At 43.7% G+C, this 12,916-nt stretch overlaps 1 protein-coding gene across 1 annotated transcript in view; it reads right to left on the bottom strand.

The window, feature by feature from the left end:
- Window positions 1-12,916, bottom strand: part of LOC125888556 (apolipoprotein(a)-like) — a 101,908-nt gene that overhangs the window by 13,695 nt on the left and 75,297 nt on the right. The window contains 12 exon segments of the mRNA XM_049575959.1: window positions 779-967; window positions 2,037-2,176; window positions 2,269-2,383; window positions 5,165-5,289; window positions 5,410-5,572; window positions 6,369-6,493; window positions 6,610-6,772; window positions 9,228-9,250; window positions 9,253-9,339; window positions 9,456-9,618; window positions 10,473-10,597; window positions 10,714-10,876. Of these exon segments, the coding sequence (XP_049431916.1) occupies window positions 779-967; window positions 2,037-2,176; window positions 2,269-2,383; window positions 5,165-5,289; window positions 5,410-5,572; window positions 6,369-6,493; window positions 6,610-6,772; window positions 9,228-9,250; window positions 9,253-9,339; window positions 9,456-9,618; window positions 10,473-10,597; window positions 10,714-10,876 (1,581 nt within the window).

Here is a 12,916-nt window from a genome sequence, read left to right as displayed (position 1 = left end):
AAAAGGATGGACACGGTCAGCAACAATACTCAGGTAGGCTGTGGTGTTTACACCATGCTCAGTTGGTACTAAGGGGCCCAAAGTGTGCCAAGAAAACATCCCCACACCATTACACCACCACCAGCAGCCTGAACCCTTGATACAAGGCAGGATGGATCCATGCTTTAGGTTTTTAATGCCAAATTCTGACCCTACCATCGTCAGAGCAGAAATCGAGACTCGTCAGACCAGACAACATTTTTCCAATCTTCTATTGTCCAAATGGAGCTCAGCGTAAGTTCAATCAGGAAGACCTCTCTCATGCTCACCCTTTAACATTTTTCTCCATCCCACTCTCACTACTCCTTCCACTCAGCTGACAATGGGTGTTCATTCCTAGTTATCAGATCACATTTTGCCACGATCTCTCAGCCAATCAGGATGCCACTGCAAAATTTTAAATCTGCCCTCTCTTCTGCTGCTGTCAGCCATCATTTTAGGCAGAATCTCCTTACCCTCCTCCACCCTGGTCACCTCCAGCCATTGTACCCAGAGTCCAGGACAAGCTCTGAAAGACTCATTCCTCTACTCATCCAGATCATCGGCACTTCTCCATCTTCCTCTCATCTCATCTTCACCACCTCTACCACCACCAGCGTCTAGACCCCGGCGGGGGGGTTCCCTATTCGACTATGGATTCATCACCCTCCTTAAATCAAACTATCTCTACGGGGTCTAATCGCCAAAGACTTTCCACATTTTTATACATTCATTCACATGTTAATAAATATTCTTTTACCATAAAAATGTGTCTCTCCTGATTGAATTTTGGTGAGCTTGTGCGGATTGTAGCCTCGGTTTCCTTTTCTTAGCTGATGGGAGTGGCACCTGGTGTGGACTTCTGCTGCTGTAGCCCATTTGCTCCAAGGTTCAACGTGTTGTTCATTCACAGATGGTTTTCTGCAGACCTTGGTTGGAACAAGTGGTAATTTGAGTTACTGTTGCCTTTCTATCACCTTGAACCAGTCTGGCCATTCTCCTCTGACCTCTGGCATCAACAAGCATTTTCGCCCAGAGAACTGCTGCTCACTGGATATTTTCTCTTTTTGGGACCATCCTCTGTAAACTCTAAAGAGGGTTGTGGGTGAAAATCCCAGTAGATCAGCAATTTCTGAAATACTCAGACCAGCCTGTCTGGCACCAACAACCATGCCATGTTGTTCAAAGTCACTTAAATCACCTTTCTTCCCCATTCTGATGCTCAGTTTGAACGTCAGCAGGTCGTCTTGACCATGTCTACATACCTAAATGCATTGAGTTGCTGCCACATGATTGACTGATTAACTATTTGTATTAACAAGTTAACAAGCAGTTGAATAGATGTACCCAATAAAGTGGCTGGTGAGATATACATACATACATATATATATATATATATATATATATATGAATCACCCTCTCAGAGCGGTATCTGTATCATCCTCAAACTCAGGTCCGCTACCAGAGGCCTGGGAGTTTGAGGGTTCTGCACGGTATCTTAGCTGTTCCTAGGGCTGCATATTTCTGGACTGATGCTTCAGATGTTGTTCCTGGAATCTGCCGGAGCCACTCTCCTAGTTTGGAGGTCACTGCCCCGAGCTCTCCTACTACCACGGGGACCACATCCACATCTGTTCCAGTTGTTCTTTCAACCATTGATACTTCTCCACCTTTTCATGTTCCTTCTTTCTGATGTTGCTGTCTGCTGGTATTGCCACATCTACCACCACTGCCCTCTTCTGGTGTTTGTCAACCACCACTAGTCCGGTTGGGTAGCCAGCAGCTGTTCATCAGTCTGGAAGCTGAAGTCCCACAGGATCTTAGCCCTGTTGTTCTCAACCACCTTTGGTGGTGTGTCTCCTTGGGATTTGGGTACTTCAAGTCCATAAATAAATAAGACTGGCAAATATGAGAATAGGCATTGATTTATGAGCAATAGTTCGTATTTGTGCCTTGCTGTCACTGATATCACACACAAACAAATAAAATAATAAACACATGAAATAAATACATTTTACCAGTGCAGATAGCTACATCGCAGTATTCCCAGCGGGTGTCTGGGTCAGTGGTGTAACACCAGGGTCCCTCACTGGCTCCATCAGGGTTCCTGCAGAAGTTGGAATCCAGGTCTGCTCGGGGATATTCCTCCGGTGTGAAGCTGCAACACACACATTGACAAAAATTAGATGAACAGACATAAAAGGATACGATGTGATGTGTAAACTGACATGATGTTGCATGAATACATACTTAGGTGTGTGTGGGTATCTTGCTGCCCAACTCTGACACATCTTTCCTGTTTTTGTTGTGGACTTTGTTCCTCTGTATTGTTTTCCTGTTCCAAATGTACACTCCAGGATGTTCACTGCACAAGAAAAAATATACACCAAAGGAACTTTCAGCTTTGCATATCTGATCATTACTGTCTTTTCTAACTATAAAGCAATGAATGTCTGTATGTATAAGTGTGTGTGTGTGTGTGTGTGTGTGTGTGTGTGTGTGTGTGTGTGTGTGTGTGTGTGTGTGTGTGTGTGTGTGCTTCAGGGCTCTACAGATTAAGCTGAACAAAAGTGTATTTCACTTGTGTCTCTGACTGCAAGTAGCCACTAATTTAAAGGGCCAGTGCATAAAATGGGTTGAAAACAGTGACATCAGTGGTCAAATTCTAGATTGCAGGGCTCACTCGCTCACCCCTCCCGTCGGGTAAATGATGGTGGCCTCGTAGGGACAAAAAGCCTTGCGAGTGAGTTTTTCAGGAGTAGGTCTATCTAGCGACGAGGTGAATGTTTATTTAGAAATCTAAGCCATGTTACGATATTGTAATGAATCCCTCACGAGCAGGAGACCAGAGGAGCGTTCGGGAAAACGGCCCGTTTATTTGAGCACTCCAAAAACTCCAGTAACACTCCAGGGGGTAAAAGACTCCGTCCCAAACTCTGACTCTTCTGGCGTAACAGACACACTGCAAAACTTTACACACATACTCGTTTACCATACTGAGTGGGGACCCCCCTCCCCTCTCTGCTCAATCTCCAGCCCGCACACTGACTGACAGCGTAGCCTGTAAACAGAGCTCAGCTGTTTATTTAGCCTAGCAATATCTTCGGACTATAGTAGCTGCAATGGACGACTTTGAACGCGATTTTGAAGAGTTTCTTGTGGCAGACACAGACCCAGAGCCATACCTGTTTGAGCCGGAGCATACAGATGAGGAACTCCATGTGTTTGATGCTGAGCGGGCGAGAAGAGAGGCTGAATGCACAGAATGCGATTCACTACTGCTGCCATCTTTGGAGAGATATATCATCAGGAGGAAAAGCGCTGCAGAGAGTGCATCACAAGGAGTGAAGTTGCGTCTTCTTTTCCTTGCAGATGACGGTTCGGGTTCATTCTCTCCTGTGGCGTGGTAAGTGTGGTCCAGTCACAAAATTTATAACTAAAAAAACTTTTCACTACTCTCTATCGATGAACTACGAACACTCTCTGCTGTTTCCTCCTCCTTCTTCCTTCCTTCCGCTGTCTTCACCAACGTCCATTGTGTAAATTTGCCACACTAACTTATAACACCAATAATGTTACTACTGCTCTACTTCATAATAGCAATGGTTCTGTCGAAGCGTCTGATAAACCTATGTGAAAATTAATCCATCTGGAAAGTGTATTTTATCAGTGTTTCTGACCTTGAGTCGCCATGAACTGGATGTGTTTTACAAGGGTGGATTTAGTCGTTTTGGGGTCCTGGGCAAATGGCATCTTGCTTCACTTTTCACCCTGTCTCTGACTTGGAATGTAAATGAAACCTAACATCTGTTCAAGGTGAAGTTCTTTAAATTCTAGATAGTCTGATGACTTACCCGCAATTTCCACATACTCCGTCTGTGCTGCGCAGCGCTGCAGACCTGGAGCGGCCGACAGTGCGTAACCTCGCCTACTGGATGTGTTTCTGGAGCGTCACGATGCGTTTCAGTGCGGACCCTCGCATTGGCTGACAACTTGTGCGACAGGATGTACCATGATTTTTAAAAAAATTGAGAGTTTCGTAGACAATCCGTAGTTGTGTTGTATTTTGAAATGTACCTAATGCTGTGAGCGTTCCTTTTCCGGTTTGGAGTGATCTGAGCTACGTGGCTTGATGTGCTATGGACACGCAGTCGCTGAAAAATAGACCTGGCGCGTATCTCCAATGAAGCAGAGTGCCGTGGTGTTTTTGGGACACTCCAGAGAAGCTGCGCGTCATGCACTGTGGAAATGAAGCTGTTCACTAGAATGGGAGCGTATCTGCTATGCAGTGTGCGGCGCGTTATATTTTGTGAGTAAAAGCTGAATCCACAACGACCAGGAACTGGAGTTTCTGTCAGGTAAATGTAGCAGTACAATACAAATACATATACTTCATTCATTCATTCATCTTCTAACCGCTTCATCCTCTTGAGGGTCGCGGGGGGGCTGGAGCCTATCCCAGCGAACATCGTGCAAGAGGCAGGGTACACCCTGGACAGGTCGCCAGACTATCGCAGGGCTGACACATAGAGACAAACAACCATTCACGCTCACAGTCACACCTACAGACAATTTAGAGTTATCAATTAACCTAGTCCCCAATCTGCATGTCTTTGGACTGTGGGAGGAAGCCGGAGTGCCCGGAGAGAACCCACGCTGACACGGGGAGAACATGCAAACTCCACACAGAAGGGCTCCCACGCCCTGGATCGAATCGGCAACCCTCTTGCTGTGAGGCAAGAGTGCTAACCACCACACCACCGTGCCGCCACATATACTTCAGTTTTTATATTTTTTTTATGTTCCTTGGATGGCTTTTTGTAAGTTATTTCAGGATATGATGAGAAGTATCGCAACATTATTGAATATTTTTCATATGTCAACATCATAATAAATCTCCAGCTGTTTGGAGCCCAGGTGTGTTGCTCAGAACCCAAGCTAGCGCAGTGTTGAGTGTGACGATGCTTGTTTGAGTTGCACCAATACCACAGGCCGAGCAGTCGGCCTGTTCCAAACAGGTGTAGTTTGAACAAGCGCTGTACTGGTCTTTATTCAACAGTGTGGTCTCTAATCTACCATCATCTCCACTGTCATTAATGTTATCGTTACTGGTAACAAAACTCATCACCATTGATTACTGTTATACCTGGTCTGGCTGCATCCTCACAGCGTGGCACACTGCAGTATTCCCAGCGGCTGTCAGGGTCAGTAGTGTAACACCAGGGCATCTTCTCATCGTCAGGGTTACGACAGTAGTTGTTATCCAGGCCTCTGACAAACAACAGACAGTAATGATGATAAACACGGTCAAACCAAACAATGAAGGCAACATGCCATAGGTCCCCCTTTTATCAAGAACAACATTTATTTTTCAGTTACAGTAGCTCTTACTTGTCAGGATAGTTGTGTGGTGTGCGGCTGTGTTGGTGTGGCGTCTGAGCCGACCAGCTCTGGCATGTTTTGCCAGATTCAGTTACAGCAGTGGTGCCTCGGTATGCTTCACCTTTACCGGTGAAACAGGTCAGATGTGGGATCATGGTGGGAGGCTTGGATGCTGAGCACAGAAGATGAGATGGATTGGTCATAGAACTCAAAGAAAATACAAGTAAAGTAGTGGTGCTATCTGACAAAATAGCTGCTGTAACAGCCATTCATACACAATACATATAAATGTAACAGGGTCATTTATACAGCAGGAAAATATATGTGTAACAAAGTTGAATGTACATTTGTAATAAGTATTATAATTCCACAACATTTGTTTCAGTTGTTATTACCTGACATGCTTAGGCCTCCATACTCAATATTTGCAGCGTTGATAACCAGTTGTTGGACCCCTATTTTCAGCTTTAGGGGTACCCCACCTATAAAGGGGTGTCTACCCCCGTACCTCTCCCCTGTTGCTGTTGTGCTCCGTGGGAGAAGTAAGCAACATTGCTCTTAGAGTAATTTCCGTGTTTTAGCTCTGTTAGTTGTTTATAAGTTCATTTTATGCTAACACTATCTTGTGTCGCTTAATTTGTGTAGTGGCTGGAGTTTGCATGTTGTGTATGACAGACGATTTTTGTTTTTTCCACCTGTTGTCAGGAATAAACAGAGATTGCCTCCAAAGATATCCACAGTCTGGGCCTCTTTATATCTACACAACGTAGATATCACTAGAGTCCACTGGTTACTTAAATGTAAATTATTACATACACACACACACACACACACACACATTTACATTTGGCATTCATACATATATTGTAAATGTATGTGTGTGTGTGTGTGTGTGTGTGTGTCGTCACCACTGTCATTAATGTTATTGTAAACTGGTGAGAAATCAACACCACTGATTACTGTTATACCTGGTCCGACTCCATCCTCACAGCTCGGCACATCACAGTACTCCCAGCGGCTGTCAGGGTCAGTAGTGTAACACCAGGGACTTGCCTCATTGTCGGGGTTACGACAGTAGTTGTTAACCAGGTCTCTGACAAACAACAGACAGTAATAATGTGAAACACAGGAAAACCAAACAATGACGGCAACATGCCATAGGTCCCTCTTTTGTCAAGAACAACATTTTTCAGTTACAGCAACTCTTACTTTCCGGGATTGTTGTCTGGCGTGCGGTCGTGTTGGTGGGGCGTCTGAGCTGACCAGCTCTGGCATGTTTTGCCAGATTCAGTTACAGTAGTGGTGCCTCGGTATGCTTCACCTCTACCAGTGAAACAGGTCAGATGTGGGATGAGGGTGGGAGGCTTGGATGCTGAGCACAGAAGATGAGATGGATTGGTCATAGAACTCAAAGAAAATACAAGTAAAGTGGTGGCATTTTGAATAATGTCAAATTACAAAATAAAACTGACTAAACAGCTGCTGTAACAGCCATTCATCTCCAATATACATATAAATGTAACAGGGTCATTTATACAGCAGGAATATGTGTAACGAAGTTGAATCTACATTTGTAATATGTATTATAATTCCACAACATTTGTTTCAGTTGTTATTACTTGACATACTTAGACCTTCATACTCAATATTTGGAGCGTGTGATAACCAGTTTCTGTACCCCTACGTTTACCTTTGGGGTAGCCCACCTATAAAGGGTTGTCTAACTCCTTACTCTCCCCTTTTGCTGTTGTGCTTCATGGGAGAGGTAAATCACATTGCTCTTGCAGTAATTTCCGTGTTTTAGCACTGTTAGCGGTTTGTAAGTCCATTTCATGCTAACACTATCTTGTGTCGCTTAATTTGTATAAGGGCTGGAGCTGGAGCAGTGGTGCCTCATTAGGCTTCACCTTTACTGGTGAAACAGGTCAGATGTGGGATGAGGGTGGGTCTTGGATGCTGAGCACAGAAGATGAGATGGATTGGTCATAGAACTCAAAGGAAATACAAGTAAAGTAGAGGTGCTTTAAATAATGTCAAATTGCAAAATGAAATTGACTGTGAAAATAGTAATTACTAAATGGCTATAGCTAACTAGTGTATATAGCTATATTTGTGCATATACTGTATATGCAGTACATGTATATACATATATATACATATATATATACATGTATATATATGTATATATATATACATATATATATATATATATATATATATATATATATTTATATATATATATATATATATTTAGACCATCACTGACACCATCAAGCTGATTCACAGTACAGTCCTGGAGATGCTTGGATACAAGATAGGCATAGTACATAAAAACCAGTACCCTCTGTGGAAGAGATGGCTGGCGGCCAAGATAAGGAGAGAGGCACAAACAAGTGGCTGGGATAGTGTACAGGAACATCTGTACCCAGTATGGACTTGAAGTACCCAAATACCGATGGAAGACACCAGAAAAGGTGGTTGAGAACAACAGGGCTAAGATCTTGTGGGACTTAAACTTCCAGACTGACGAACAGCTGCTTGCTACCCAACCGGATATAGTGGTGGTTAAGAAACACCAGAAGAGGGCAGTGGTGGTAGATGGTGCGCTACCAGCCGACAGCAACATCAAAAAGAAGGAACATGAAAAGGTGGAGAGGGATCAAGGGTTGAAAGAACAGGTGGAACAGATGTGCAAGGTCAAAGTTGACGTGGTCTCCATGGTAGTAGGAGCACTTGGGGCAGTGACCCCAAACTGGGAGAGTGGCTCCGGCAGATTCCAGGAACAACATCTGAAGCCTCAGAGCAGAAGTGTGCAGGCCTAGGAACAGCTAAGATACTGTGCAGAACCCTCTGACTCCCAGGCCTCTGATTGGTAGAGGACCCCAGCTTGGATGATACAGATACCACCGAAGAGGTTGAGAGTGTGATTTTATATCCACCGATCAACCAAAACATTAAAACCACTGACAGGTGAGTTGAATAACTTTCATTATTTTGTTCCAATGCATTGTTCTGCTGGGAAACCTTTGGTTCTGGCATTCATGTTGATACCACCTGACATGTTCCACCCACTCAAACACAGTTGTAGACCAAGTACCCCCCTTCATGGCAACAGTACTCCCCAATGGCAGTGGCCACCCAGCAGGACAATGCACCATGCCACACTGAATACATTGCTCAGGATTGGCCCAAGGAATGGGACAAAGACCTCAAAGTGTCAACCTGGCCTCCAAATTCCCCAGATCTGTGGCATATGCCATTTACCCACCTCACAACCCACTGGACTAAATGGATCTGCCACCAACACACTAGTGCCAGACATTGCAGGACACTCCCAGAGATCCGGGGTCAAGTCCAACTCCATGAAGGCCCCACCTAGTGGATTAGGGTATGCCTATCAGTGAGAATCACAAGTAGCAGATTGGGACCTGAGAAATTCAGGAGCCAGGTCGACACCTTGAGCTTTGTCTGCTTCACAGGCCATTTCTAAACAGTTTTTGTAGTGTGGCATGCTGCTTTTTCTGCTGGGGCACTGCCATTGTGGAGCACTGTTGCTATGAGGGGGTACTTGGTCTGCAATGGTGGGTGGAAGATGTCAGGTGGTATCACATGAATGCCAGAACCAAAGGTTTCCAGCAGAACAATGCATTGGAACAAAATGATCAAAGTTACCACTTCCTGTCTGTGTTTTTGGCTGATGGGTGTATATATATATATATATGTAGACACACACGCACAAACACACACACACACACACATACATAGCCTATACAGTAAATGGATGAATAACAGTGGTGAGAAATCATCACCACTGATTACTGTTATACCTGGTCTGGCTGCATCCTCACAACGTACTCCCAGCGGCTTTCAGAGTCAGTAGTGTAACACCAGGGTCTCCTCTCATTGTCAGGGTTACGACAGTAGTTGTTAACCAGGCCTCTGACAAACAACAGACAGTAATAATGATGAACACAGGCAAACCCAAAAATCAAGGAAACATGCCATAGGTCCCTCTTTTATCAAGAACAACATTTGTCAGTTACAGTAGCTCTTACTTGTCAGGATAGTTGTGTGGTGTGCGGCTGTGTTGGTGGGGTGTCTGAGCCGACCAGCTCTGGCATGTTTTGCCAGATTCAGTTACAGCAGTGGTGCCTCGGTATGCTTCACCTTTACCGGTGAAACAGGTCAGATGTGGGATGAGAGTGGGAGGCTTGGATGCTGAGCACAGAAGATGAGATGGATTGGTTATAGAACTCAAAGAAAATACAAGTAAAGTAGTGGTGCTTTAAATGATGTCAAATTGCAAAATGAAACTGACTGAACAGCTGCTCTAACAGCCACTCATATACAATATATATATATATATATAAATGTAACAGGTTAATTTATACAGCACGAATATGTGTAAATTAAATGTACATTTGTAATAAGTATTATAATTCCACAACATTTGTTTCAGTTGTTATTACTTGACATGCTTAGGCCTTCGCACTCAATATTTGGAGCGTTTGATAACCAGTTTCTGTACCCCTATGTTCAACTTTGGGGGTACCCCACCTATAAAGGGGTGTCTCCCTCCTTACCTCTCCCCTGTTGCTGTTGTGCTCCATGGGAGAGGTAAACAACATTGCTCTTAGAGTAATTTCCGTGTTTTAGCTCTGTTAGTTGTTTATAAATTCATTTTATGCTAACACTATCTTGTGTTGCTTAATTTGTGTATGAGCTGGAGTTTGCATGTTGTGTATGACAGACGATTTTTGTTTTTACCACCTGTTGTCAGGAATAAACAGAGATTGCCTCCAAAGATATCAACAGTCTGGGCGTTTATATCTATACAACGCAGACATCACTAGAGTCCACTGGTTACATAAATGTAAATTAATACAAACAGTACACACAAAGACACACATATACAGTATATATGTATGAATGCCAAATGTCAAATGTCAAATGTAAATATGTGTGTGTGTGTGTGTGTGTGTGTGTGTGTGTGTGTGTGTGTGTGTCGTCACCACTGTCATTAATGTTATTGTAAACTGGTGAGAAATCATCACCACTGATTACTGTTATACCTGGTCCGACTGCATCGTCACAGCTCGGCACATTGCAGTACTCCCAGCGGCTTTCAGAGTCAGTAGTGTAACACCAGGGCATCTTCTCATCGTCAGGGTTACGACAGTAGTTGTTATCCAGGCCTCTGACAAACAACAGACATTAGTAACGATAAACACAGGCAAACCAAACAATAAAGGCAACATGCCATAGGTCCCTCTTTTATGAAAAACAAAATTTGTCAGTTACAGTAGCTCTTACTTGTCAGGATAGTTGTCTGGTGTGCGGCTGTGTTGGTGTGGCGTCTGAGCCGACCAGCTCTGGCATGTTTTGCCAGATCCACTTACAGCAATTGTGCCTCTGTATGCTTCACCTTTACCGGTGAAACAGGTCAGATGTGGGATGAGAGTGGGAGGCTTGGATGCTGAGCACAGAAGATGAGATGGATTATAGAACTCAAAGAAAATACAAGTAAAGTGGTGGCATTTTGAATAATGTCAAATTACAAAATGAAACTGACTAAACAGCTGCTGTAACAGCCATTCATCTCCAATATACATATAAATGTAACAGGTTAATTTATACAGCAGGAATATGTGTAACGAAGTTGAATCTACATTTGTAATAAGTATTATAATTCCACAACATTTGTTTCAGTTGTTACTACTTGACATGCTTAGGCCTCCATACTCAATATTTGGAGCGTGTGATAACCAGTTTCTGTACCCCTACGTTTACCTTTGGGGTACCCCACCTATAAGGGGTTGTCTACCTCCTTACCTCTCCCCTTTTGCTGTTGTGCTCCATGGGAGAGGTAAACCACATTGCTCTTAGAGTAATTTCCGTGTTTTAGCACTGTTAGCGGTTTGTAAGTCCATTTCATGCAAAACAGTAATTACTAAGTGGCTATAGCTAACTACTGTATATAGCTATATGTGTGTACATATACTGTATATACAATATACATATATACATATACAGTACAGGCCAAAAGTTTGGACACACCTTCTCATTCAATGAGTTTTCTTTATTTTCATGACTATTTACATTGTAGATTCTCACTGAAGGCATCAAAACTATGAATGAACACATGTGGAGTTATGTACTTAACAAAAAAAGGTGAAATAACTGAAAACATGTTTTATATTCTAGTTTCTTCAAAATAGCCACCCTTTGCTCTGAGTACTGCTTTGCACACTCTTGGCATTCTCTCCATGAGCTTCAAGAGGTAGTCACCTGAAATGGTTTCCACTTCACAGGTGTGCCTTATCAGGGTTAATTAGTGGAATTTCTTGCTTTATCAATGGGGTTGGGACCATCAGTTGTGTTGTGCAGAAGTCAGGTTAATACACAGCCGACAGCCCTATTGGACAACTGTTAAAATTCATATTATGGCAAGAACCAATCAGCTAACTAAAGAAAAAGCAGTGGCCATCATTACTTTAAGAAATGAAGGTCAGTCAGTCCGGAAAATTGCAAAAACTTTAAATGTGTCCCCAAGTGGAGTAAACCATCAAGTGCTACAAACTGGCACACATGAGGACCGAGCCAGGAAAGGAAGACCAAGAGTCACCTCTGCTTCTGAGGATAAGTTCATCCGAGTCACCAGCCTCAGAAATCGCAAGTTAACAGCAGCTCAGATCAGAGACCAGATGAATGCCACACAGAGTTCTAGCAGCAGACCCATCTCTAGAACAACTGTTAAGAGGAGACTGCGAGAATCAGGCCTTCATGGTCAAATAGCTGCTAGGAAACCACTGCTAAGGAGAGGCAACAAACAGAAGAGATTTGTTTGGGCCAAGAAACACAAGGAATGGACATTAGACCAGTGGAAATCTGTGCTTTGGTCTGATGAGTCCAAATTTGAGATCTTTGGTTCCAACCGCCGTGTCTTTGTGAGACGCAGAAAAGGTGAACGGATGGATTCCACATGCCTGGTTCCCACTGTGAAGCATGGAGGAGGAGGTGTGATGGTGTGGGGGTGATTTGCTGGTGACACTGTTGGGGATTTATTCAAAATTGAAGGCACACTGAACCAGCATGGCTACCACAGCATCCTGCAGCGACATGCCATCCCATCCGGTTTGCGTTTAGTTGGGCCGATCATTTATTTTTCAACAGGACAATGACCCCAAACACACCTCCAGGCTGTGTAAGGGCTATTTGACCAAGAAGGAGAGTGATGGAGTGCTGCGGCAGATGACCTGGCCTCCACAGTCACCGGACCTGAACCCAATCGAGATGGTTTGGGGTGAGCTGGACCGCAGAGTGAAGGCAAAGGGGCCAACAAGTGCTAAACACCTCTGGGAACTCCTTCAAGACTGTTGGAAAACCATTTCAGGTGACTACCTCTTGAAGCTCATGGAGAGAATGCCAAGAGTGTGCAAAGCAGTAATCAGAGCAAAGGGTGGCTATTTTGAAGAAACTAGAATATAAAACATGTTTTCAGTTATTTCACCTTTTT

The sequence above is a fragment of the Epinephelus fuscoguttatus genome, linkage group LG5 (assembly GCF_011397635.1).
Source record: "Epinephelus fuscoguttatus linkage group LG5, E.fuscoguttatus.final_Chr_v1".
In the NCBI taxonomy this organism is placed as follows: domain Eukaryota; kingdom Metazoa; phylum Chordata; class Actinopteri; order Perciformes; family Serranidae; genus Epinephelus; species Epinephelus fuscoguttatus.
Note: the sequence above shows the minus strand (reverse complement) of the source record. Positions and strands in the feature narration are given on the sequence as shown.